Genomic DNA, 25,038 nt, shown 5'->3' with positions numbered 1-25,038 from the left:
ATCACCTTCTAAGACATCCACTTATGTTTTCAAAGGCTCAGGCTTGTCACATAGTATGCTAAGTTTCAAATCAGGATCGCTACACTACTAACATCCTAAATTATACTTGCCAACTCTTTAGATTTAAGATGGAGATTTGCCTTTTTGATTCATTTTTGATCTCCTTCTGTGCCTCACCATTCTAACAAGTTTTTCTTCCATCTTTTTCAAAAAAAGTAAAACCACAGCTATGCCATTAAATTCAGATCCTTTAAAAAATTATGCAAATTTCTACTTATATCTGCGATTTAATATTTGGCCAGCAGGTGTGCCGCTGTGATGCATAAAATATGTGGATTGCGCAAAATAGTTTATCTTGTTTCTCTGTTACATATAACATTTAGTATTTTTGTGTGTGTGCGTGTATGGCTAATTAACAGTGTTGTTCAGTAAGACTCCAAAGAAATATGATGTAACATTTAGAAAACATATGCAAGGTTTTCCATTTACAGGAATCTCTCAACAACATTAACAGCAAACGGAAGGGGCTGAATCACATTGGTCCACTTGATGTCAATGGTTTAATTGTTGATGTTCTTGTGCAGGTCTGACCACCTAGATAGGTATTTTGGATCAATATTCACACATGAGGAATTCTTTAGGGAGGGAAATTCCAGAAATTTATCAAACTCTAATAGGGAGCTAAATGATTTTGTGATAACTGAAAGGAAAGTGGAAAAGAAATTGAAGTTAAACATAAAAAAGGCACCTGGGGGAATGGAATATGCACTTATATCAAGGGAGGCAGCAAAGGAGGTAAGCAAACCCTTAGCCATCATTATGAGAGCATATTTGGATTTAGGAGAGATTCCTGTGGACTTGAGATGTGCAAATATATCCTTAAGTCACAAAGGAGTATTAAAAAGAGCACCATGAGTAATTACAGATTGTTAGCTTAACTTCTGTTCCAGGGGAAAATAATGGGGCCGCTGGTTAAAGAAGTAATGCAGGACCATCTAGACAGGAGTGCAATTATATTTTAGTCACAGCATGGGTTTATTAAGGAGAGATTATGTCTGACCAGTTTAATTAGATACAGTGATGCAGTGACAAAGGAACTGGATGCAAAAAATAATTCTGATATCATATATCTGGTTTTCAGGAAAGTTTTTAATACTGTTGCATATAAAAGACTGCTGTACAAATTTGAGCAGTGTGGCATTAAAAGAGAGTTACTGCTATAGACAAAGGGATGGTTGAGTGGGAGAAGACAATGAACACTGCTCTTCTTGGGCTAATGTTATTAGTGGAGTTCACAGCATTTGGAGCTGGGCCAGTTGTTGTTTTCTGTATTTATTAATGATATTGATGAGGGTATATCAGGCTTAATGTCTAAGTTTGCAGATAATATGAAGGTTGGCGGGGTGGTTATTGGCAGTAATGAACATATGCTGCTGCTGCAACAAGGTCTAGAAAAATTAGGCAGATGGGCTGAAAAATGGCAATTGAAGTTTTAACATTGACAAATGCAAGGTATTGCATATGGGTAGCAGTAATCCCAGAGTGATGTATCAACTGTGTGGTACTCAGGGTGATGGAAAATAAAAAGGAGGGGGGGGGTAGTTCTTCAGTCTGGTTTGAGATTTCCTGAGCAGCGTAGACAGGCTGCCAAGACAGCTCTTGGAAATTTTTCAATGATATGCAGGTATTTTGCCAGTGTGAATAGGGAGGTGATTATCCCTTTGTATAGGGCAGTGGTTTATTTTTATTTTCTATTTATTAAAAGAGGCAGTCCCAGAAAAATTTCCTGGCAACCCCATTATCTATCGCAATACTGTACAAGTAATTTCTAGCATAACATATACTACCACTAGTTGGTTATCATTCCTGGTACATGGAGATGGCCAGGAATTGTCTGCCAACATGCCAACATGATACATAGGATAATATAATACCCCCAATTTGGAGGGTATATCAGTTCATTAGTTCATACTTCATTGAAACAGCAAATATGGCATCAATATAATACCCCAGTTTGAAGGAAATGTCAGTTCATAGCTATGTTGCACTAAAGCCAATCATTAGTCTGCTGGTCTTCATTAGGGATGAGTCTTTCTCATGAGGAAATATTTAACTAAACTACATCGTAGTACTGCATACAGATCTGCAAACCTCATGTTTGGAAGGCCATGGATCTGTTGAAACAGATGCAGAGAAGAGCATAGTGTATAGTGTTAATTGTAATGTGGCTCTGGAGTTCTCCCAACTCCACGTCAAGAAATGTGATGAACACAAAACTTTAAAGGCCAGATTTATGTAGGTTAGTGAATGTTTGTGTAGTGTTAGTGTGGGGTTGTTCATCTGGCCTGTTAGCCTAAAGGCCTGTGTTTTCACATAAAAACTTCTAGTTTACCATCCAGCACCACGAGGAGGCAAGCTTGTCAGTAGGAAGTGTAAAGCACTGGCTGGGCAAACCATGGCAAACTGGGCTCTCCCTGTCTGTGGCCAAGACAGGGAAAGCCCAGTAAAGAAAGTGGAAGTTTGAAGTGAGGTGAGTTAAAGTTGTAGAGAGAAAGAGGAGGGTAGTAGTGAATGCACCCACCTGTTTGAAAGGGAGGACAGAAGAAGACCGAGGGGGTGGATGCCCATCCTGCCCTGGGGTGGAAGTTGACAGATAGAGTTAGGGTTACCCACCAGACAAACGGAGGGGAGGACACTGCCCAGGTTGGGGGAAGGGGATGGGGGAGTGAGAGATCAACCAACCCAGGTGACAGGAATGAAAGGACATAGGGTAAGAATCCCTATGCAGGAGCATTATTTGCGTTTGTGCTCTATTGCACACTGGCCAGTGGGGGGGCACACCTGCTAAATAGCCACGACGTGATGTCTGCTGGGATGGGCAAGGGCCACTGGCCATCCGATAAGATGGGCAAGGGCCACTGGCCATCCGCCCACCATCTTATCTGGGGGGAGAGACATTTGTTTCTATTATAATCTACTTTAAAACTCTACTTTGTGCATTCTATTTTGTGCTTTTTTCTTAAATTTTATGATAATTTATTTTACCTTTTTTCTTGTATTTTATAATTTTTTTAAACCTTTTTCTTATATTTTATAACTTTTTTAAACCTTTTTTCTTATATTTTCTAATTAGTTATATATATCTATATATATATATAATTATAATTATTGATTTAATATAATTTTCAATATAATCGTTATATTTAGTGCCATGTATATATGTAAATAGGATACACTTTGCATTCTTGGTGTCTTACGGCATAGAAAACTTGTACCACCGGCTTGCAAATTACAGTGTATAATTTTTTTTTTTTTTTTTTTTTTATATATAGTTAATATATAGTTAAATTCATTTAAATTTACTTAAGTTCACGCTGAGATAACATGCAAATTCAGCTCAGGGTCCTACTATAGGAACGGGTTTGCGATCCCGGGCATACCCGAGCCACAACTTATATCTTGTAATGTCTTTAAACTGTCCTACACTCTTTATTTTTATTTCTCCAAAATTATTAGGGCAATCCGAGGACGTAGGAGAAACTATTTCTTATCTATACCACTATTTTTCGCCTTTGTGGAGTTCAGGTTCTATTATTCCTACTCCTTTAGTTTTTCTTCTTACTGTCTGCATGTTTCTCTATGCGTTAATTTAATTTAATTATTTATTTTTACCGTATCCATCACATAGGGGGCACCACATATTATTTTGACGACTATTACATTATGTCCTAGATACAGTCAATATGTAGTATGTATTATATATTTAATCTTATTTTAATCACTAAATTACGTTCTCTGTCGGGTCAACGATGATTAATATATGCTTACATTTACATTTATATTTTACTTATATTTCTTACCTTTGATTCTAATATTTCTAAATTTTATTATCATCTTTCGATTTATTTATATTCGATTTATTTTCGGCCTATACTGGTTTATATTTGGTTTAGATTTAAATTACTTAGCATATATTGATCATCACAGAAACAGAGAACCTTGTCGTTTTTTGCCTTCATTCTGGGTGGTTGGTCCCAGTTGACGTCATCTAGATTGTCGGTAAAAAGCGATAATAATTTTTTTTTTTTTTTTTTTTGCGTTGCCTTAGGTCCCTGATGGTATTGTTGTTGGATTTATTTGCTTATTCTAATATTATATATATTATATATATATAATATTAGAATATTATATATATATATATATTTTTTTTTTTTTTTTTTTTTTTTTTTAACTCATTCATCCTCTTTCTCACACACCAGGGTTGGGAATGCAATGGTATGTAATGTAAATTAATATGCTAGTACATAATAATTAGGGTCAGATAAGTAAGAAATAAGGTTGTTAGAAGTTTTTTAAAACTAGGGTTAGTGTGTACTTAACTGTAATATTTGATGGTTTGTGTTCTTTCTCTCACACATTTACTCTACAGTGGTCTCAAACAGTTTTTTAAATTGTGTACAGTGGGACCAACTGATGACGTTACCATCAGCAAATTCTAAGTGGGAAGCATTCAAGGAACTAATCATTGAAGCTAATAGGCTTTTCATACCGATTAAGAAATATTTTTCAAGGTTTAGGCCTAAATGGCCTAAACCTTGTCAGATGAACTAATGGATGTCAGATGAACTAATGAGACTCGTGGCAGAGAAGAAAAATGCATGAGATGCATATAAATTATCAGGCAACACAGAAGCCTATGGCAGATATAAGCTAGTCTGTAATCAAGTCACAAAGGAGATTAGGCAAGCTAAGGCAGATTATGAGAAATCTTTGGCAAAGGATGCTAAGAAAAACAGTAAGGAAATCTTTACATCTTTACTTATATAAACTCTAGAAAGAAGGTGATGAATCAGATTGGTCAACTTGATTTTGATGGTTCAACTGTTGATGATCCTACTCAGATAGCTGATAACCTGAATGAGTATTTTGAATCTACATTCACATGAGGTGTTATTAAGGGAGGAAAATTCCAGAAGTTTATCAAACTGTAACAGGGTGTTTAAAGTTTTTTTTAATAACTGAGAACAAAGTGAAGGAAAAATTGTTGAAGTTAAACATAAGAAAGGCATGTGGGGGTGGATGGGATATATCCAGTTATATTAAAGGAGGTGGCAAAGCAACTAAGCAAACCCTTAGCCATAATTATGAGAGCATCGTTGGGCTCAGGGGAAGTCCCCACTTACAGGCAAGTATATTTACCAAATGTATCTCAAAATCACAAAGGAGAATCTAAGGGTGACATGAGTAATTACTGACTAGTTAGTTTAACTTCTGTTCTGGGTAAAATAATGGAGTCACTGGTTAAAGATGCATTGCAGGATCATCAAAACAAGACTGCAGCAATAATTCGGACACTGCATGGATTTGTTAAGGGAAAGTCTTGTCTGACAAATTTGAGTGGATACTATGATGTGTTTGCAAAGGAACTGGATACAAAAAATAATTTTGATATCATTTACTTGGATTTCTGGAAAGAATTTGACACTGTTTCACATGGAAGATTACTGTACAAATTGGAGCAGTATGGTATTAAGGGTAAGTTGCTACAATGGATAAAAGGGTGGTTGAGTGGGAAAAGACAGAGAGTGGTAATCAGTGGATGCTGCTCTTCATGGACAAATGCTATTAGTGTAGTCCCCCAGGGTTCGGTGTTGGGCCCACTGTTGTTTTGTATATTTATCAGTGATATTTACCAAAGTATATCAGGCTTAATGTCCAAGTTTGCAGTTGATACAAAGGTTAGCAGGGTTGTTAATGACAGTAATAGTAATGTACTGCTGCAACAGGATCTATAAAATTTGGGCAGATGGGCTGAGAAGTGGCATCTGAAGTTTAACATTGACAAATGCAAAGTACTGCATATGGGTAGAAGTAACTCCAGAGAAACATACTGACTGTGTGGTACTACACTTAGGGAGGTAGAAAATGGAAAAAAGACCCGGGAATGATTTTGCAGTCAGATATGAAGTTTTCTGAGCAGTGCAGACAGGCTGCCAGGGCAGGTCATGGGGTTTTGTCAATGATATACAGGAATTTTGCTAGCAGAGAAAAGGAGGTGATTGTCCCTCTGTATAAGGCAATGGTCAGGCCACGCCTTGAGTACTGCTTACAGGTCTGGAGGCCTCATTTTAGGAAGGATGTAGAGTTGCTTGAGCATGTACAGAAGGGCAACAAGATTGGTGAAGAAAACAAAAGGGTCCTTTTTTTGGTAGAAAGGCTTAAGTTCTGCAAATTGCAGCAGCCGGAGACTAGGCACCTGCAAGGTGATCTGATTGACGTGTATAAGGCCTTGAAGGGGTTGAATGAATTCTGATGGGAATCTTCCACTTGCTCAAATTACAAACCTGAGGGGGCATAAATTCAAATTGAGGAAAGACAGTTGTAGAATAGATGTGTGGAAATTTACCCTTAGCCAGCAGGTAGTTGATTGCTGGAATAAACTTCCATCTGTCATTATGAACGTTGACAGCTTAAATAAATTCAAGCAGGAACTGGACAAACTTTTAGAGAGAATGGATGTGTGAAATTTTTTTTTTTGTTGATGCTACATAAGCTCATATGCTTGCTTTCTTGCATGAAATGCCTCTGTTACTACCAATACTACTACTACTACTACCCTCATGGCCCCAGGTGCCAAGCATTATAGTGATCAAGCAATTTCCTGAGTGATTTCTAGAGCATTTTCTCAAAGATATAGTTTTGTTTCAGTTATAAAAGTTTTCTTACTTTTCTATTATTAGACAACTTAGTCTTACAAATCGTAAGCAAGTTTAAGAAAGGAAAAACACCTTTCTTCTTTTTTCCTTAAATTAACATACTAACTTTTATACCGCTTGGTCACTCTTGCGGCACTGCTCCTACCTCCCCGTGGTGGGTCCAGTAACCTGGGAGAAGAAATCCACTCTCTCAGGACTGAAAGGAGCAAAGATGGATAAAAATATGTATCCACCTTTAGAGCCATTGAGCTCAAGACGAGACAATATAAATGACACTGATAATGACTTCTCTCAACCCAAGAGGCTGAGAACAACCCCTCAAGAGGAGATACCATCATTCCTCATTCTAAACTCTTTCTCAGAGCAGCCTCTGAGTAAGTTATCGCCATTCCTTATACAAAAATATATCGAGTCTGCTGCAGGTTCACCGAAAATGGTAAGGCGACTTCAGTCCGGGGATATTCTTGTAGAGACCAGTAAATCTTAACATTCTGCAAATTTATTAAAGCTGACTACCTTTGGTGGACAACCAATAAAAGTCACTGCCCATGCCACACTAAACTCCTCGAAAGGGGTAATTGCAGAATGGGACTTATTAAATGTATCAGAAGAGGAAATAGTCCAAGAACTTCGAGAACAAAAAGTAATCCAAGCAAGGAGAATCCTGACTCGGAAAGATGGTATTCTTGTTCCCACAAGGAGTATAATCCTCACTTTTAGCTCTCCTATCCTACCAACATCTGTGAAAGCTGGCTATCTTCATTGCCGTGTGCGTCCTTATATCCCGAATCAAATCAGATGCTATAAGTGTCAAAAATATGGACACTCCCAAACTGCATGTAGAGGTGAGGCAGTATGTTCAAATTGTGGATGAAAGGATCATAATCAATCTGAATGCACTGCTACTTCTCATTGCCCAAACTGTAAAGGTAATCACCCAGCTTTTTCCAAAATATGCGAATTAAGGAAACAAGGGAAAAAAATCCAAAAATATAAAGTCGAGAATAAAGTCACATACTCAGAGGCAAGAAGACAAATATTCTTAACAGAACCAAAGCATACATATGCCACTGCTGCTAAACAATTTCAGTCAGTAGGTATTCAAACAGATGTTACAGTTCCTCCAAATCTATCCATCGCTGATTGGCATATTCCTTGCTCTCTGCTTCCAAACAGTGTCCTTCACAACAAAAAGCTGAACAAGCCAGTAACACCCAAATTGCCATTCCAACCGAAGTGCCTCAAACAGCAAAACCAAAAGTGGCAGAAACTAAAGTACTGAACCCACCAGTTTCAATGGGCATGGATGTTGACCAATGCAGTGAAACAGATGATGGTATATTAAAACTTCATGCGACTGATGAGATGGACGTCACACGTCCCTGCTTTCCAAAGAAAGAGAAAGCGAAATCGGATTGAGGCAAGCAACTTTCAACTAAAAAGCAGAGAAGAAACAAAAATAAACAACAAAACCACTTAATGGAAAGATTCCTCCAATGGAATTGTAGAGGCTTTCGCAATACAAAAGACGATTTATATGATCTCATCGACCGGTATGATCTAGCAGGCATATCCCTACAGGAAACCTACTTAGATGCACGAGTGTGTCCCACCATTAAAAATTACACCATCTTCAGGCGAGATGGGAGAATAGACACAGCCCGTGGAGGAGTGGCAATTCTTGTTAGAAACAACGTTCCATCGAAACATATTGCTCTTCAGACCCCTTTTGAAGCATTGGCAGTGCGTATCGTAATTGGCATCACTCTCAATAGCGTCAATATATATCCCTCCTAATTTCTTATTCACTTCAGATGACCTAGAAAATCTAATAGACCAGTTACCATCTCCGTTCTGCTTGCTCGGAGACTTCAATGCACATCATTCGCTGTGGGGATCTCCAACAATTGACAAGAGAGGTAAGCTAATAGAATTCTTTCTTGATGCTTATCAACTCACCATTTTAAATACTGGCGAGCCAACCTACATTCATTTTTCGACTGGATCCATGAGTTCAATAGATCTCTCGATCTGTTCCCTCCATATTTACTATTATGGAGTGGTCTGTTCTTGACAATCCACTGAACAGTGATCACCTGCCAATTCTCTGCAAACCCCAAACACGAGCAAACTCCCCTTCCCCACGTCACTCTATTTGGAAATTCCGTAGGGCACACTGGAGTGAATATGCCTCTCATGTTCAGTTAGATGATAAAATTATACAATCTCAGACCATAGAAAATGTCACAGAACACATTACTACTCAAATATTACTAGCTGCCACCATTGCAATACCAAAATCTTTACCAGGGAAACGGAAACACAGTAACTACTGGTGGAACCAAGATTGTACGCATGCGAAACGGGAAAAAAACAGGTCTTGGAATTTATTTCGTAAATTCCCCACAACTAGTAACCTAATTAACTTCAAAAGACTGAAAGCCAAGTTCCGTAAAATAAGAAGAAATGCAAAGAAAGAAGCCTGGATTAGCTTTTCCTCAAGTATAAATAAGGACACAGATAGTAGAATCATTTGGAGGAAAATTCAAACGCTCAATGGCAAATATGTTCAGTCCCCAACTACAATACTAAATTGGGAAGGGAAGGAGTTGTCATCACCAGGAGAAATAGCAAATGCCTTAGCGGAATCATTTGCCAGCATATCAGCAATATCCACCTTTAACCCAACCTTTCAAAGAATTAAAGAATCTGCAGAAAAGCATAAAATTAATTTTTCTACGGCAGTTTCACATCCATACAACCATCCATTCACATTAGCAGAATTTCTAGGGGCACTCAATAAAACACCCAGTAGTGCTGCTGGGCCAGATGGGGTCTATTATATAATGTTAAAGCAACTTGACAACAGAGCAAAAAGAACATTGTTAAAATATTACAACCGTATTTTCTTAGAAAATACCTACCCACTCTCCTGGCGTCATTCAATTGTTCTAGCCTTCCCGAAGCCAGGAAAGGATCGTACCTTTCCGCATAACTACAGGCCAATTTCACTGACTAGTTGTCTAGGAAAAGTCCTGGAAAAAATGGTTCACAGGCAGCTAACGTGGTTCCTGGAAGCAAACAACTTACTACACAGCAGCCAGTATGGATTTCGAAAGAACCGGCCAACGCTAGATGTGATGATAAAAGCAGAGGCAAACATCCGAAATGCCTTTATAAGGAGAGAATATCTAGTCATGATTAATCTCAATATTGAGAAAGCCTTTGATACCACCTGACGATATGGTGTACTAAAAGATCTCCATTCTTTCAGCTTGAGAGGTCAGTTACCTCAATTCATACAAAATTTTCTATGCAACAGAACGTTTCAGGTAAGGTATATGAACAATTTATCCAAATCATTTGAACAAGAGGAGGGTGTACCACAGGGTTCCATTCTTACTGCCAATAACATTATTTTCAGTAAGAATTACAAATATGACACGGGAAGTACCAAATACACTAGAATCGTACATGTTTGCCGATGACCTCATTATCTCTTGTCAATCCCAAACTATGAACACCATTGAAAGACAACTTCAAATTTCCATAGCTAAAATAGAATCATGGGCACTGCGGAATGGTTATTCTTTAGCCGAAAAAAAATCAACTGCATTCACTTTTGTAAAAAACGAAAACTCCACCCGGATCCAGAAATATTTTTAAAAAACAGCCTGATACCTGTCACTAACAATTTTCATCTGTTGGGGCTACATTTAGATAATAAACTTAATTTTGCTTCCCATTCTTACCTTTTAACCATGTGTCTTAAAAAAACTGAACATCATAAGAGCCGTTTCCACTATGTCCTGGGGTGCTGACAGAAGCTCTCTTCTTCATCTCTACAGAGCTTTAATAAGATCATGCTTAGATTATGGATCACCTGTCTATGACTCTACTAGGAACAGTTCGCTATTACGTCTAAACACCATACAGCATAGTGCCCTTAGGATAGCTGTGGGAGCCTTCAGAACATCTCTGATCCACAGCCTGTATATTGAGGCAAATGAACCTCCACTGCACCTAAGGAGAAAATCCTTATTATGTAACTATGCACTAAAGATTAAGAGTATTCCATCACATCCTAGCTGGCAGCACTTGTTCGACCCTAAATACACCATGCTATATCAAAATAAACCTAATGAGAATCGCCCCGCAGGGCTTCGACTGCAAGAGCTCATGATCAGTTGGAACATTAATTTTCAGAATGTCTTCCAAAACCTTGGTACTCCTGAACCTCCCTGGACTGAATTCATACCTCTCTGTGACAATTTCTTTTTAAGATGGGGGAAGACATCCCTGGCTAATACAAATTTTCAACAGCTCCATAAATCGCATTCTTTGGAAAACTCAGGAAAAGTATATATCTATACGGATGGCTCCAAAACAGATACAGCTGTAGGTGCTGCAGCAGTTTCTTCCACCTTCTCAGTAGCTGTGTCTCTTTCCATTGAATGCAATCTATACTGCAGAATTATTTGCAATAAAACTGGCTCTAGATAATATAAAAATACCATATCAAGGAATCTTTGATATATACAGACTCCTTAAGTGCAATCACTGCCATTCAATCTACTTTTTCTCCCTCTCACCCCATTCTTAAAGAGATCTGATCTAAGTTATTTCACTATCAAACAGTCAATCAGAAGGTTACCTTCTGCTGGATCCCTGGTCATGTTGGCATCTCAGGTAATGAACGTGCAGATGCTGCTGCAAAACATCCCAACTCTGGACCTTCCAGACAACTAAAAGTTCCCTACACAGATCACAAATCTGTCATTAAAACAACATGCAGGAAACAATGGTCTCTCCTTTGGAAAACTCAAACCAATAATAAACTGCTGCAGATAAAAAAGAGCCACAACTGTGGACATCTAATTCCAGGAGAAGCAGGTGACAAGAAGTGATTCTAGCATGGTTCCGCATTGGCCATTCGCATCTAACTCACCTGTATTTGCTTATGGGAGAGAATCCTCCTCAGTGTTTCTTTTGTCAGTCACAGCTAACAATAAAACACATCCTCATAGAATGTCCCCAACTTTCAGTAGTCAGAAAATCAAGCTTTATCTCCCTGTCCAACTTACAGGAACACTTAACCTTATTTCATATTCTTGGCAATGAAGAAAATTTCGAGGAACTGTTTAATTATTTGAAACACATAAATCATAAGGATTTTTTTTTGTTAGTTTATATAAACTATTGTAAGTTGTTTTAAATATGTATTTATTCTTCCTGTTACATTCACTCCTTTACCATTTGCATTTACCATAACATTCTTTCACTCTCTCTTGCTCTTATACTGGGTTACTCTCTTTCACTAAAATTAACATTCATTCCCTTTTACAATAATGCCTTTTTCACACTATCATTCGGTGCCCAGCCCTTTCATACTCTTTCATTCTACATTGTATTCCCTTGCTACTAGCTTACTAATATTTTTCAGCTCAGCTGCTTCCCTGTCTGCCTGCACTTCTCTCTACCTTACATGGTTACTTATTTGGTGTGGGGCCCACGGTCCCTACACATGGCAAGGTAGTCCTTGGGGTACCCTGGTTAATCTGATTTAGTCTTATCAGGATACTGTCAGAAAGTTGAATATAGCTATCCTGACAGTTTAGTCATCATCTGTGTGTGGTGAAAGACATGGGCATTTTTGGCTATTGATTACTGTTTAACTGCTGGTGAGGAGGAGGCTGAATTGCCCTTCTTTGGATAGATCTACACATTTTGAATACTTTCTGCTTGAAGGTTGTGAATGCTTTATAATTTTCTTCTTCCATTATGAATAGATGTTCTTCTTCCCTGGGAAGGGGGCCAATCTGTGCTATTTACTGGGTTCTGGAGATGTCATAAATTATACGTTCATATAGAATGTGTGCCCAGGCTTCACTCTCACCATAGGTACAGTTTGGGTCATCAGTCAACCCTAAGGAGATTAATTTCACCTTTAGGGAGCCTGTCAATATAAAGGTAGTAAAGAGTCCAGGGGACCACTTTGGTGGCTTTGCCACCTGTGGGAGAAATCTTTTGGTAACCAGACCTCTGGTTTCCTGCTCCCAATTTGTTTGCCGTAGCTCATGGAGCTTTGTGGCTATTCTTTTCCTTTCAGCCTTGATAGTGTTGTCTGTATCAAGGGCTATTCCCAGAAATTCTGTGGGTATGCCCTTTTTAAGTCTGTAATATAAGCCTTTTTTTGGCTACTTCCAAGTAAAGTGGAAAAGCACTAGCCAGCACCTGCAGTGCCAGTGTGCTCACAGTGCAACTTGCTCTGGTGATAATGAGAAGTATTTTTCTCCGAATTCTCTAATTTGTTCCTGTTTCTGACTATGGCCATGAGGGTAAACCACACATTGGCACCATAGATGATGACAGGCAAGAACGCTGCTCGGTATATGATTGCCAGGGTCCTTTTTGAGTCCCAGTCAGCCTGTGTAATTTCTCACTTTTTTTTTTTGCCAAGTATGCCAAATGGGGATAAAAGTTAATTTTGAATCAGAAATGACCACTGGGTATTTTAGTTCTGATACTATTTTTATGATTTTTTTCATTAATATTAATTTGAGGTGGGGATGTCGTTAGGTTTCCATTCAAAAGTATGGATTGAGGTGCTATCCTGAGCATGTGTGTTTGTGCCCACTCCTGCAGTTGCATGAGGGCAGCATTTGATCTTTTACTCTACAACCACTCTTGTGTTTCCTTTTACAAAGAGAATCAAATCATTTTACAAAGAGAATCAAAACCTGGGATCTGGGCCCAGTGGAAAGCCTAGGCTTTCCACTGGGCCCAGATCCCAGGCCAGAAATTCATCTAGAACAATTGCCCTCCAGAGAAGAGCAGCAAGATTGGTGAGGAGAACAAAAGGGTGTTCCTACCATGAAAGGCTTTGGTTCTGCAAATTGCAACAGCTGGAACAAGGCACCTGCAAGGAGATCTGATTGAGGTACTTAAGCCTTGAATGGCTTAAGTAAGTTCAATGCTGATGAAATCCCTTCTCTTTCTCAGATTACACACATGAGGAGGAGGCATAAATTCAAATTGAGAACTGATGGTTGCAGATCAGATGTACAGAAATTTACTTTCATCCAATGGGTGGATGATTGCTGGAACAAGCTTCCATCTTGTTGTGGATGTGGATAGTTTGAATAAATTCAAGGTAGAACTAGACAAACTGTTGGAAGGGATGAATAAGTGAAAAGGGATTTATTTTTTGGCTGATGCTGTATAAGCTTGCATCATTTGCCACTATTAGTACTAATACTAAAAATGCTGAAGCCTAAATTTAATAGCTACAAATTGATGTTTAATAGTACACAAAAGTTAGGCTGGCAAAGGCAGATTAGAGAAATCACTGGCTAAGAAAACAAAGAGTAAGGACAAGGATTTTTTTTTTTTTTTTTTTTTTTTTTACATGTATGAATACAGAGAAGAGAAGAATGCATCAGATCAGACCTTAATGTAATGAGTGGGGGAAACTTTTAAATAACACAGCTGATATTAACCCCAGGGGGCTCACATCTAGTGAGTGTGGGCTTGGCACACCCAGGATTCTGAGCTGGATATCAACATTCTTCTCTTTCTTGGTGATTCCTTTCTACTTCTAACTTTTGCTCTCTCGCTCAGGGTAACTCGGAATTTTTTTTTTGGCTGGTGCAGCATAAGCCTCAGGCTATTGCACCATATGGTGCTAATAATAATAATAAATATTGCAGATGAATTGAACAGGTACTTTGTATTGATATTTAAAGAAAAAAGATCCTTTGTCATAAGTTCTGGAACAAAACACACACACACACACACACTGCAGACATTTTGTGTATATTAACTGTCTTATGCTTACCTCTTACATTATTGTACAAACCTCCTTTATAACCACCCCTTATATTGCAAAATAAAAGTCAACATTAAGTGGAAATTTACAGTTCTGTAAACCATAATTGACTTCTCTTATATGTAAACTTCATTCAACTCCAATGCTATTGATGGTAGTGTATTGATGAATGTGATTTGAGGCAGATACTATGTTATCTAAAAGAATATTATATTATCTTTGACTGCACAAATTTAAGCTTTCATATTGCATTTTCTTAGAACTGAGAGGAAGTGTGTTCAAGACTACAAACTTGGAGATACAGGAATTACAGTACCAAAAGGCATGGTTATAACTATTCCAATATATGCAATCCACCATGATCCCAACAACTATCCTGACCCAGAGAAGTTTGACCCAGAAAGGTGAGTTAATTATGGGTAGATGCCAGTTTTTGAAAATGGCACATTCAAATAAAAACGAAGTCATTAATTTTCTTTTCTCTGTAATGTAACTAGAAAACTCAACCTGTTAAGCAATTTGCTTATATGTAACTTAATTGTACCCTGGTTCTTTCAGCCAACTGCTTTTCTGAAGGTGGCTCACTTCCACCCCTTTGCATGATCTGCCAGTCAGTTAATTGCTCTGATGTGTGATTTTATTAATTGCCATTGCTTCTTAGAACTGCTTGGGAATATCTTAACCTAATGTGATGTAATAAATAAAAAAACCTGCCTGTTTCACCAACCCAGCTTGTAAATTGTGAATGAAAATAAATAATTGTAAATCATTTCACAAATTTCCTTACCTAAACTAAAATTGACAAAGCAGATATTCGGATAGATTCAAAAGATAAAAGAAAAATAAAAGCTACTTGTGTACTCTGTGGATTCACTAGGATACTGTCACTGAGATATAACTATTTCAAGCAGTCATCCAATTTATATACTTACCCAAATATATATTTATCATGGTTTTGAGGTTTAATTGATTTTCAGCAGTGATCTTAGTTCTTAAATCATGTTCAATCAATTTAATTACTTATAAACTAGCCTTAGAGAAAAATATCATAATACTTAAATTGTGTGTGTGTGTGTGTGTGTGTGTGTGTGTGTGTGTGTGTGTGTGTGTGTGTGTGTGTGTGTGTGTGTGTGTGTGTGTGTGTGTGTGTGTGTGTGTGTGTGTGTGTAAACTGGAAGACTATATGAAGAAGAATAAAAATAAAGTGTGAATGTAAGTGACAGCTTACATTTGTAATCTTTTGTTGTTGGATATTGTATAAGATTAAACAACACATCACATCACATAAAATAATATACAGGGTGATTCACTACCAGTGCGACAAACTTGCAGAAGGTGTAGGAGGCACAAAGACGAATCGGAATCACATAGCATTTCAGGGTCCAAAATGCCTTCGTCATGCGGTAGAGGACGTTGAACGAGAGGTCGCGTGAACAGCGATCCCGCTGGAAGTCAGCATTTGCGAACCGGTTCCTGAGGCAGTAGGATGGATGAGTATTCAAACATTGAACTGGCCGACATTCACCTCGCATATTGAGCTGCGGACTGTAACGGGCACACCGCTCTGCGCTTGTACCAGGAATGTTTCCCGCACAGGCGTGCACCTCATCATACGATTTTCTCATGTGTGCACAGAAGGTTACGTGAGACTGGTTGTTTCACGAGAGGTACCATGAATCGAGAGCAAACGATGAGGACGCCAGACAATGAGGAGAATGTCCTACGTCTTGCAGAAGGCAATCTGAGTACGAGTACTCGAGCGATAGGCCAACGATTGGGTATTTCCCAATCCACTGTATGGAGGATACTGTCAACAAACCAAATGAGTTCATATCATCTGCAACGCGTCCAATCATTGGAGCTTGGGGATTATCCACTCCAGAGGACTTTTGCTACTTGGTTTCTTCAACAGAGTGCGGTAGACAGCGCATTTGCTGCATCCGTATTGTTCATGGATGAGGCAAGTTTCACAAGAGAGGGAACCTTCAATCAACATAACATCCATTTGTGGGCTTTGGAGAACCCCCATAGTACACGAACACATGCAACTCAACGCCGTTTCTCTGTCAATGTTTGGGCCGGCATTGTTGGAGACCACCTCATTGGACCGTACCTTCTGCCCCCCCTCGTCTGGACAGTAGGGCATACTTGATCTTTCTACAACAAGTCTTGCCCGAACTTATTGAAGAAGCACATGTATGTTCCTCAGTTGTTGTGCCGCTCAATGTGGTTCCAGCATGATGGGGCTCCCCCACATTACACCAATGAAGTCTGCCAAGGCAAGACTTTCCCTTAACAAAACCATGCTGTGTCCGAGCCATAACTGAAGTCATGTCTAGATGATCCTGCAGTGTTTCTTTAACCAGTGCCTCCATTAATTTTCATGGAAGAGAAGTTAAACTCACAGGTCTATAATTACTTGTTTCAGCTTTTGATCCTCCTTTGTGAATTGGGGTCACATTTGCACCTCTCCAGTCTATGGGTACCTCCCCTGAGTCCAAAGAAGCTCTCATAATTATGGCTAAGAGTTTGCTTACCTCCTTTGCTGCCTCCTTTAATATAACTAGATAGATCCCATCTACCCAGGGTGCCTTTTTTATGTTTATCCTCAACAATTTCTCCTCCACTTTACTCTCAGTTATTACAAAATCATATAGCTCACTGTCAGAGTTTACTTCACCTCTGGCATTCCCCTTCCTGAATAACTCTTCATGTGTGAATGTAGATGCAAAATACTCGTTTAGTTTCTTAGCCACCTGAGCAGAATCATCAACAGTTGTACCATCAATATCAAGTGGACCAATCTGATTCATCCATATCCTTCTAGTGTTTACATAGGTAAAGAACTCTTTTCTGTTTTTCTTTGCATCCTTTGCCAAGGATTTCTCATAACCTGCCTAATCTTCTTTGTGACTTGGTTACAGACCAGCTTATATCTATCATAGGCTTCCATGTCACCCATTAATTTATATGTATCCCATGCATTTTTCTTCTCTGCCATATGTCTAATTAGTTCATCTGACATCCATTTAGGCCTAAACCTTGAACAATATTTCTTAGTTGGTATGTAAAGCCTAGTAGCTTCCAAGATAAATTCTTTGAATGCTTCCCATTTTGAATTTGCTGTTGGTAACATCATCGTTATTATTATTATTTTGGTTTTTAGGAGCATTACATATGGTGTAAGGAAGCTTAAGGCTTATGCTGCATCAGCCAAAAAAATTTCTGAATTACCCTGAGAGAGAGAAAAAACAAGAGTCAGAAGTAGAAGGGAATCACCAAGAAAGAGAAGATTGATGATATCCAGCTCAGGACCCAGGTTGTGCCAAGCCCATACTCACCAGATGTGAGTCCCTGGTTGTGTGTGTGTGTGTGTGTGTGTGTGTGTGTGTGTGTGTGTGTGTGTGTGTGTGTGTGTGTGTGTGTGTGTGTGTGTGTGTGTGTGTGTAAGCAATATGTAAAAAAAAAAGAGCAGAAAATGAGCAAAGAAACAAATAAATAACATGGTGGGCACGTGTCAAAAAAATTTAGAAAAATATTAAATAAAGGGCAAATATAGCCAAAATTATAAGACAATAAATAATAAATTTAGATCAGTGCCAACTTGAGAAAACTCCGAGGCAAAAAAATGTGAAATAATCATTAAAATACACAAAAAAACACCCACAAAAGAAAATAGACATAAGACAAACAACAACAGATGACCATTGCATCCAGTCTCCTCAGAGGGCCCCTGGATACAACAGCCATGAACAGTGCTGCATTTCGAACGTAATACAAATTACTGCAACAGGCGAAGACAGACATTAATTAAAATTCTAGCCAAATTCTAAGCAACAAAACACATCTTGGAGGCCCTAATGCAGTAACAGTAAGAACAGAAAAGCTTAAGCACTCACCAGTAGATCAGACTATCACCAAAAAGAAAGAATGAAGTTGATAACAGTTTTTATATTCATAACAGTTCTTAAATTTTTGCTATTTTATTGACTTAAATTGGCATATTAATTTATTTTCTAGAAGTAGCTTTATATTCCAGTTACAATATTTAGTTTATTTTGAACTTAGATAGAGATTTGCTTAAAATTTTATTTTTAATTTCAGATTTTTCCCTGATAATAAAGCAGGACGCCATCCATATACATACATTCCATTTGGTGCAGGACCAAGAAATTGCATTGGGATGAGGTTGGCTCTGATGGAAATCAAGATATGTTTGGTGACACTGTTACAACGCGTAAGATTCCAAGTGTGTTCTGAAACTAAGGTAGGCTTTGCTTAGACTATTTCTTAGTCTCTGAAAAGTACGATTTTTAGATTCTGTTAGAAATATTAGAAATACTGTCAATCCTCGCATAACACGTTTACACTGCATGAATTCGATCATACACGATTTATAAACAGCCTTACGATGTTGCAAATAACACGAATTCACTTGTGCATAATTCAGCTTTGCGTTTACAAGAAGTGGCAGTCGAATGTGCGGATTCACCCCGTCACCACCAAATACGGAGGATGTGGAAAGGTCAGGGAATGACCACCGCATATCCCGGAGCAATATGGCCTTAGTTGCTAATGCTCCTAAAAACCAAATAACAACAACAGCGGATTCACCCCAGCTGAACGAAACACTTACTGCGTTGTTTACTCAGTTGCTACATGCTTGTTGCTTTGTTTGTGCATATCAAAGTTGCCTCCTTTTTTTTTTTCTTTTTTTTTATTCCCTAAAAATGAGTAAAATACTTGAAAAAAAGTGTGAAAAGGAAGCTTTCTGGTGAAGATGCTGCAGGTTCAGAGAGAAAAAGAAAATATTTTCAAAAAATACAAAATTGTGAAGCACTTTGAACAGATTGAAAGAACACATGATACTGTGCGTACTACAGGCCTAAATGAGACAATGCTAAGAGCAATTAGCATTAGTTGAGGCATATGATGCAAGAAAGCAAGCTTATATAGCATCAGCCACAAAAAAAAAAAAAACCTTCCCATTTTACCCTTCCCATTCATCAACTTCCACAACAACAGATGGAAGTCTGTTCCAGCAATCAACTACCCACTGGCTAAAGGCAAACTTTCGCACATCTATTCTACAACTGTCTTTCCTCAATTTGAATCTATGCCCCCTCAGGTTCTTAATCTGAGCAAGCTGAAGTATCCCATCAATATTGAGCCTGCTTAAACCATTCAAGGCCTTATACACCTCAATCAGAAAAATCCTCTGGAGACTAGGCACCTGCAAGGTGCCTAGGCTCCAGATGCTGCTACTTGCAGGACTTGAGCCTCTCTTGGTAAGAGCACCCCTTTGTTCCTCTCACCAATCTTGTTGCCCTTCTCTGTACTCGTTCTAGCAACTCTACATCCTTCCTAATATGAGACCTGTACGCAGTACTCAAGGCGTGGCCTGACCATTGCCTTATACAAGGGGATAATCACCTCCTTGTCTCTACTAGAAAAATTCCTATATATCATTGACAAAACTCCATGACCTGCTCTGGCAGCCCATCTGCACTGCTCAGAGAACTTCATATCTGACTGCACAATTACCCCCAGATCTTTTTCATTCTCCACACAGTTGGTAAGTTTCTCTTGGGCTATAAAGCATTTAGGGCATAAGCCTCAAGCTATGGTGTAGGATGTATTTTATTCAAAATACATCCTACACCATCAGGCATCTCTCATATTGTGGAGTTATACTTCATAACTGTTTTGCCATCATTGCATCACTTGGGTACCTACCCACCCACCGAAGAAGGGCCAAATAGCCCTGAAACGGCACCAGGGGGAGCCTGATGATGTCCGGAGTTTCCAAGAATAGGTAACAACAGTCTTCCCCACTGTGGAAGCGTTGCCTATTCAAGGAGTTTGAGTTTTTGAGTGGTGTGAATTGAAGGAGTTACTGTCCCTTTCATTCTTCTACACCGTTTCTTTTCCTCTTCCACTCCTACTATTACTTTCCCTCTACTTTTTTGCTTTTCTAAGTCTAATAGGACAACCGGATAGTCGAGTTATTATCCCACACAAATACAAAATAGTCCTGAAACGGTGCTGTCCGGGTGGTATCCATCTGAGAATAATCAGGTGAAGCATTACTTATTCGAAGTAGTGCAGTATCATGGCAACTCATTGTGAAGGTATTCACAATATGAGATATAACTTAAAACGATGCCGCTTTGCTAATATTCTGTACATTCAGATTTGGCTATGTATTATTGATGCTTTCGCACTATACTTATACATAGTTTCTCTTGGATTACTGCAACCCATATGCAGTATTTTGCATTTGTTGATGTTAAACTTTAGTTGCCACTTCTCAGACCATCTGCCTAACTTTTCTAGATCCTGTTGCAGTAGCATACTGTGTTTACTGTCATTAACAACCCTGCCAACCTTTGTATCATCTGCAAACTTGGACATTAAGCCTGATATACCTTCATCGATATCATTGATAAATACACGAAACAACAATGGGCCCAGCACTGAACTGCTGAGGGACTCCACTAATAACACAAGTCCACAAAGAGCAGTGTCCATTAATTACCACTCTGTCTTCTCCCACTTAACCATCCCTTTATCCATAGCAGAAACTTACCATGTTACACAGTCTTCCATGTATAACAGTATCAAAAGCTTTCCTGAAATCCAAGTATATGATATCAAAATTATTTTTTGCATCCAGTTCCTTTGTGACCACATCATAGTATCCAATCAACTTGGTCAGAAAAGACTTCCCCTTAACAAACCCATGCAGAGAATATAAAACCAGCTTTTATAGCAGAAACAATTCAAAGTGTAACAAAATCCATTAGATCAAGACAAAGAATTGGAAGAGGTGGGACGTCTGTTATCTGTTTGGATAGAAAAATCAAACAATGAAGAGATCAGGAACAAGTTTGCATATGATAAAAGCATTAGCAATACTTTATTATATAATAACAATAATAAAATAGGCGTCTTTTATTACGATTATTAATTGTGTTTGGTAATGTTTTGGCAATAAATGTGTGTTCAGTCTTGTGTGGTCAGCACCTAACCCTATTTTTCCCATAAGGCCTGTTATTTATATTGCATGAGAGCTTCTAGGAACACAACTACCATGTTATACGAAGATTTGACTGTAAGTAGATTCTAAACTTATTTCTAACAGGAATAAGTTTGGATTCCCCAGGTGAAATGTTTTCATTTCAGTTGTTTTTATCAAGATAGCCTGTGCTGTTCAGACATTATATTATACTTGAAAGATTTGTTTATTATTAGTTATTAATAACTTTTTGGAATTATTCATTCATTATTCTGCCATGACTCTTGTCTGTTCCTAAAAATTCAATGTTTTTTGCTCATTTTTAGACATATGAGCCATATTCCTCTATTACAGGTGATAGTTAGTGTGGGAAACAGGGTCAGTTGGATTTGACATAAACTGTGGTACTCACCAGAAGAGGCACTGCTGTCATCCCCTTAGTGGGTATAACCTATGCCGTAGTCTGGTGGGCACTACTTGTGATTTTGCATTGGGCCTTGTAAACTAAATAGCTGAGCCTGACTATCACCTCAAGTATATTCCAGGTGAAGTAGTGTAATATACAAAAATTTTGTTACTTAAAGATGCTTATGCAGTAGAACTTTTTTAAAAATTTCTTTCTTTTCAACAGGTGCCACTTGATTATTACAATGGTCAGAATGTGCAGCAAGCAAAAGCAATAACCCTGAAAGTGGAATTAAGATAAAATTCAGAAATCTCTTAAGCTTTGAGAATAGTCACATTGCATAAAGAACAAAGGAAAGTAATCCTTCATCGTAGTACTGTTATGGGATATAATACACTAAAGAAATTTTTATAATTTTTTATGTGGAATTGTTTGTAACTTAAGAAATAAATAATTTTAATGATTTTGAATTTGAATATTTGTTTAATTGCATGTTTTGTTCAAGAAACATGGTATCGCTTATTATATATAAGGCTGGCCAAAGAGAAGATGCCATGGATACTTAACATTCATTGGTTAGATGAGGTGTGATGGTTAGTGTACCAATACAAAGTTATCATGTCACTTGTTTGTATCCGTGTGAACCACAAAATATGGTAGTGTATTTTTTACCTTATAAAATCCTCTGTGTGGCTGTCCCAGAGTATAAACAGAAAATTAATTTTTAGGGCCTGTTTGTAACTTAAGAAATAAATAATTTTAATGATTTTGAATTTGAATATTTGTTTAATTGCATATTTTGTTCAAGAAACATGGTATTGCTTATTATATATAAGGCTGGCCAAAGAGAAGATGCCATGGATACAGGGTGCCTCAAAAGTGATGGTCAATAATTTAAATGTGAACTGTACAGACTACAATATGCAAAAAAGCCTAGTAAACATGGGTCCGAAAGTGAACTGTTTTCGAGATATTGCACATTTCTAGTTGGGACAAGTTCAACTGTGTACAGAGTTGGGATCCACCACTGACGTGTTTGTTTAGGTGAGGTTATGCTCATTCTCTCCCTTTCCCCTCTCTCGATGCTCTGAGACATAACAGCATACTAATACTTCCCAAAGGATAGTCAACATGGAAAGAGGTTACAGCAACAAAGAGTATGCAAACATGTATGGTAAAGCCAGTGGCAGTGCACTCAAGGCTGCACATTTGTACCAAGAAGCATTTCCCCACCGAAGGCAGCCTAACAAGCACAAATTCATCAGGATACATCAACACCTTAGAGAACATGGGTGCTTTGCACATGGAGTACGAGCAGGTAGGCCCAGAAGCATAACACATAATGTTGAGGAGACGGTATTAGAAAGAACATCCTGTAACATGTAACATCTGTAAAATCCTGTGGTGTTGAAACCAAAAATTAAAAAATGTATTATCTTTTGTTTAATAAAACTACCCTTAGCAAAGAATTCACAGCATTTTGCTAAACTAGTGCCCTCACAGTCAGTGGCGGATCTTAACAGAAAATATGCATTATCTCGAAAACGGTTCATTTGCGGCCCAATGTTCACTGGGACTTTTTTGCTTATTTTAGCCTGTAATTTTCACCTTTAAATTATTGATCATCATTTTTGAAACACGCTGTATATACAGGGTGATTCACTACCAGTGCGACAAACTTGCAGGAGGTGTGGGGGGCACAAAGACGAATCGGAATCACATGGCATTGCAGGGTCCAAAATGCCTTCGTCATGCGGTAGAGGACGTTGAACGGGAGGTCGCGTGAACAGCGATCCCGCTGGAAGTCAGCATTTGCGAACCGGTTCCCGAGGCAGTAGGATGGATGAGTATTCAAACGTTGAACTGGCCAACATGCACCTCGCATATGGAGCTGCGGACTGTAACGGGTGTGATGCTCTGCGCTTGTGCCAGGAACGTTTCCCGCACAGGCGTGCTCCTCATCATACGATTTTTGCACGTGTGCACAGAAGGTTACGTGAGATTGGTTGTTTCACGAGAGGTACCATGAATCGAGAGCGAACGACGAGGACGCCAGACAATGAGGAGAATGTCCTACGCCTTGCAGAAGGCAATCTCGAGCGATAGGCCAACGATTGGGTATTTCCCAATCTACTGTATGGAGGATACTGTCAACAAACCAAATGAATTCATACCATCCTGCAATGCGTCCAGTCATTGGAGCCTGGGGATTATCCACTCCGGAGGACTTTTGCTACTTGGTTTCTTCAACAGAAACGGTTCGCAACTGCTGACTTCAGCAGGATTGCTGTTCATGCGACCTCCCGTTCAACGTCCTCTACCGCATGACGAAGGCATTTCGGACCCTGCAATGCTATGTGATTCCGATTTGTCTTTGTGCCCCTACACCTCCTGCAAGTTTGTCGCACTGGTAGTGAATCACCCTGTATATATATATATAATTTTTTTTTTTTTTGCTGACATTGAAATAGCCTAAATTTGAATCACATATCAGTGATCTGATAACCAATGCTTAAAATTATTTACTTGTTGTATTTTGTAAGTTTGCTACTTATATTTTGAATTTTTAACACAAAGCATTAGATGTAAGTAACTTCTTTCCTATAGCAGTACTTGGCATATATTTTTAAACAAATCACAGCAATGATGTCCACAGGTAAAACAAAATTTAATTCAGTGTTGAAATTTAAGTATCACTTATGTTACAGTACTTATCTTGGGTGTGATAAAATACAAAGTTTTAGCAAAACAACACATTTGAAAATGTGTATAGCAATACCATAATTTTTTTTAAACTTAAACTGACAAAGGATGGCTGCAGAATAGATGTACAAAAATTTGATTTTAGTCAGAGACTAAATGATCATTGGAACAAACTACCTGGTGCAATGGAAGTGGATAATTTGAATAAATTTAAGAATTAGAAAAATTATTGGACAGATGGACAGATGAGTTAGGGGTGTATCTTTTTTTTTTTTTTTTTTTTTTTTTAATGCTGATGTATAACTTATAAACTTACTTCCTTACATCATATGTTACTACCAAAATACTATAGAAATGTTTGAGGTAT

The 25,038-nt window shown here is 38.3% G+C and overlaps 1 protein-coding gene across 1 annotated transcript in view; it reads left to right on the top strand.

Annotated features, from left to right (window-relative positions):
• Window positions 1-22,268, top strand: part of LOC150085957 (cytochrome P450 3A8-like) — a 170,193-nt gene extending 147,925 nt beyond the window's left edge. The window contains exons 12-14 of the mRNA XM_090374754.1: window positions 14,805-14,948; window positions 18,649-18,811; window positions 22,194-22,268. Coding sequence (XP_090230880.1) covers window positions 14,805-14,948; window positions 18,649-18,811; window positions 22,194-22,268 — 382 coding nt within the window. The remainder of the gene's footprint in view (window positions 1-14,804; window positions 14,949-18,648; window positions 18,812-22,193) is intronic.
• Window positions 22,269-25,038: the final 2,770 nt, after the last annotated feature.

The sequence above is a fragment of the Mastigoproctus giganteus genome, chromosome 5, assembly GCF_048544385.1.
Source record: "Mastigoproctus giganteus isolate SK-2022 chromosome 5, ASM4854438v1, whole genome shotgun sequence".
Classification (NCBI taxonomy): Eukaryota; Metazoa; Arthropoda; class Arachnida; order Uropygi; family Thelyphonidae; genus Mastigoproctus; species Mastigoproctus giganteus.
This window is presented reverse-complemented; position numbering and strand designations above follow the sequence as displayed.